This window comes from Dipodomys ordii, unplaced genomic scaffold (assembly GCF_000151885.1).
Source record: "Dipodomys ordii isolate 6190 unplaced genomic scaffold, Dord_2.0 Scaffold170, whole genome shotgun sequence".
Classification (NCBI taxonomy): Eukaryota; Metazoa; Chordata; class Mammalia; order Rodentia; family Heteromyidae; genus Dipodomys; species Dipodomys ordii.
Window position 1 is genome coordinate 428,436 of NW_012267386.1, and position 2,633 is coordinate 431,068.

The 2,633-nt window shown below is 40.1% G+C and overlaps 1 protein-coding gene across 1 annotated transcript in view; it reads right to left on the bottom strand.

Annotated features, from left to right (window-relative positions):
- LOC105998677 (chromosome unknown open reading frame, human C12orf40) overlaps nucleotides 1–2,633 on the bottom strand; it is a 63,717-nt gene that overhangs the window by 13,036 nt on the left and 48,048 nt on the right. Inside the window, exon 11 of the mRNA XM_013033474.1 lies at nucleotides 1,074–1,128. Coding sequence (XP_012888928.1) covers nucleotides 1,074–1,128 — 55 coding nt within the window. The remainder of the gene's footprint in view (nucleotides 1–1,073; nucleotides 1,129–2,633) is intronic.

Here is a 2,633-nt window from a genome sequence, read left to right on the forward strand (position 1 = left end):
TCCTCGTGGAGAATCCCGGCTGGTAGGTTTCTCTGTTCCTGGCGATCTGCTGTTCTGCGAACGGTACCTGGTATCTGTGAGCGGCCCCCTGTGTCTCTGGGGCTCCGGCAGCCCCCGCCCCGCCGGCTGGCCGGCGGCTTGGCGCACTGCCGCGTGGCCAGTAAAGGTTGGGGGAGGGGTCTTCGTTCTTCTCTGTTCTGAAATTCTTCTTTTCCTCTCTTTTTTTTGTTATTTCCCACCTCTGGTTTTTCTGAGTGTTCGTCTTTTTGTTGTTGTCGGTCTCTTGGGGAGATTAAGCGTTGGAACTCGAACTCTCTTTTTGGTTGGAGAGAGCTGTGGCGTTTCCCTACTGCCCCGTCGCCATCTTGGTCCCCCCTCCAAGCTTTTCTTGAAGGTGATCTCAAGGATTTAATTTCTGGTCATGGGATGAAATAATATCCACTCCTGCCAATCCAGCCCATCTCCAGCCCATCTTCTCCACAGCCCTCTACTTTTTTTCCCTCTGTTATCTAGCATCAGCATATACTACAATAGACATCACCAAAGACCAGGTTCCCATCAATTTGAGGCCTTCATGGAGTAATGGCCATATGGAGTAATGGCCTCTTAACCATTTCAGCACTTAAAAGTCCTTCCCTCAACTCCTGACACAAGCTCCAAATGTGCATCAAGAAGAAAAAGGAGCTGTGATGTCACATTAGGAAGTTAAATCAATTGAGAAAGCTATAGCCATATATTTCAGGGAATGCATGCAGAAATGTGGTCCCCCCTTCAATCAGTTAAATGTAATGCTAAGTATTCAAAAATGTGTATTGCAAAATGTGTAACATTCAACACAAATATTTTTCTCTCATGTAGTAAAGTGGGTGCCCCCAATAAGCAGGGTTTTTTATCCATGTTGGAGACTGTATCCTTTCCATTATTGGGGTATCCCCCCATCCCTTATGACCTTCTTGCCTCCAGAAGAAAGAGAGCATGGACAAGGACTTCCCACTTCTTACAAGCCTTCAGGTAAGACGATGCACATCCCTCTGCTACCCTGTCGCTAGTGAGCACTAGCCATGGGACCACACCTTCATGGGTGGACTAGTCAGAAGTCTGTTTTTTACTGGGAAGTGATTATCTATTCTATAAAACACATATGCCAAATATATCATTTCATCAACTACCCACATATCAATCGCAGGTCTCATCATTCTCTATTCCATCCTCATTACTTGCTAATAGCAAATCATTGAATTTTCAAAATCTACATCTCAATTTCTTTTCTATCCAAACTGCCACTGAACAATTTCAAGTCCTACCTTCAGGTTTTCTGATTATCAGATATCTCCTCATTGCTGCTCAAGTTGACAGTTTAATACTCTACTGTCATCATACTCTTCTGCTAGAATTTTCTGTGCATGTGTGGTGTGTGTGTGCGTGCGTGCACATGTGCGCATACATATATATGTCAGTACTAGGGCTTGAACTCAAGGCCTGGGTGCACTGTACCTTAGCTTTAAACTCAAGGCTGGTGCTCTTCTACTTGAGCCACAGCTCCACTTCTGGCTTTTTGTTGGTTACCTGGAGGTAAGAGTCTCATGAACTTTCCTGCCACCGCTGACTTCCATCTTAGTTTCCTGAGTAGTAGGATTACAGGCATGAGCCACAGGCACCCTTTGTTAGAATTTATTTAGTACATCTGTTTGGTGATAGGAAATTAAACTGCTAAATATCATACAAGTTATTTATTATCTAGTTCTTTATAGTTCCCAAAATTCTTTCTTGCTACTGATTTTAAGTATATCTGTAACAATACTTAGAATGACTGCATTTCCTTCATCTTCATCTTCCTCTCTTCATCTTCCTCTCTTCATCTTACCCCTCCCTCTCCTTGACAACTTTCAAGTACGAGCTTCCTGGTATTCATTTTGTTCAACTGTGAATTCATTTTTCTAAGGAATTACACTACAAGTAGTTTCTAAAACAAAGTACAGTCTTTTCACATCTTACTGTTTATGCTGCTCCTTCTCAGACATTTTATCCATTCAGTAAACTTGGTGCTACCATATTCAGAAGCCATCTCCTCTACCATGTTTCCATCTTAACTATAAAACTTGGAATTTTTTAAAACTTCACTCCCCATTCAATGTACACAATTCTATTGCAGTAACTTATCTAAATGCATTGTATTTTCTCTGTTTTTCTCGAGCTATGAAACAGAAGCATCCTAAAGACAGGCTCCATGCCCTATCCTCTCTTTTTCTTGTGGAGTATAGTATATAAAAGAATATTATCTTCAAGGAAAAAAAACTATTTTTTCATCATTTTATTCTTTTTTTTTAGAATTTTCTGTGGGGATTCTTTATTATAGTAACACATATTAACTGTAAAAAAAAAAAAGCAAGATTGACTGATATTTCCAGACAATATTTATTGATCAGATATTGGACAATTATTTTATTTTTTTAAATTTTATTTTAAAACCTCCCATGCTCCTGGATTGGAAAGATTAACATCATGAAAATGGCAATACTTCCCAAGGCTATCTACAAATTCAATGCGATACCTATCAAAATTCCAACCTCATTCTTCAAGGAAATAGAAGAGGCAATCCAAAAATTCATATGGAACAATAAAAGACCCCGAAT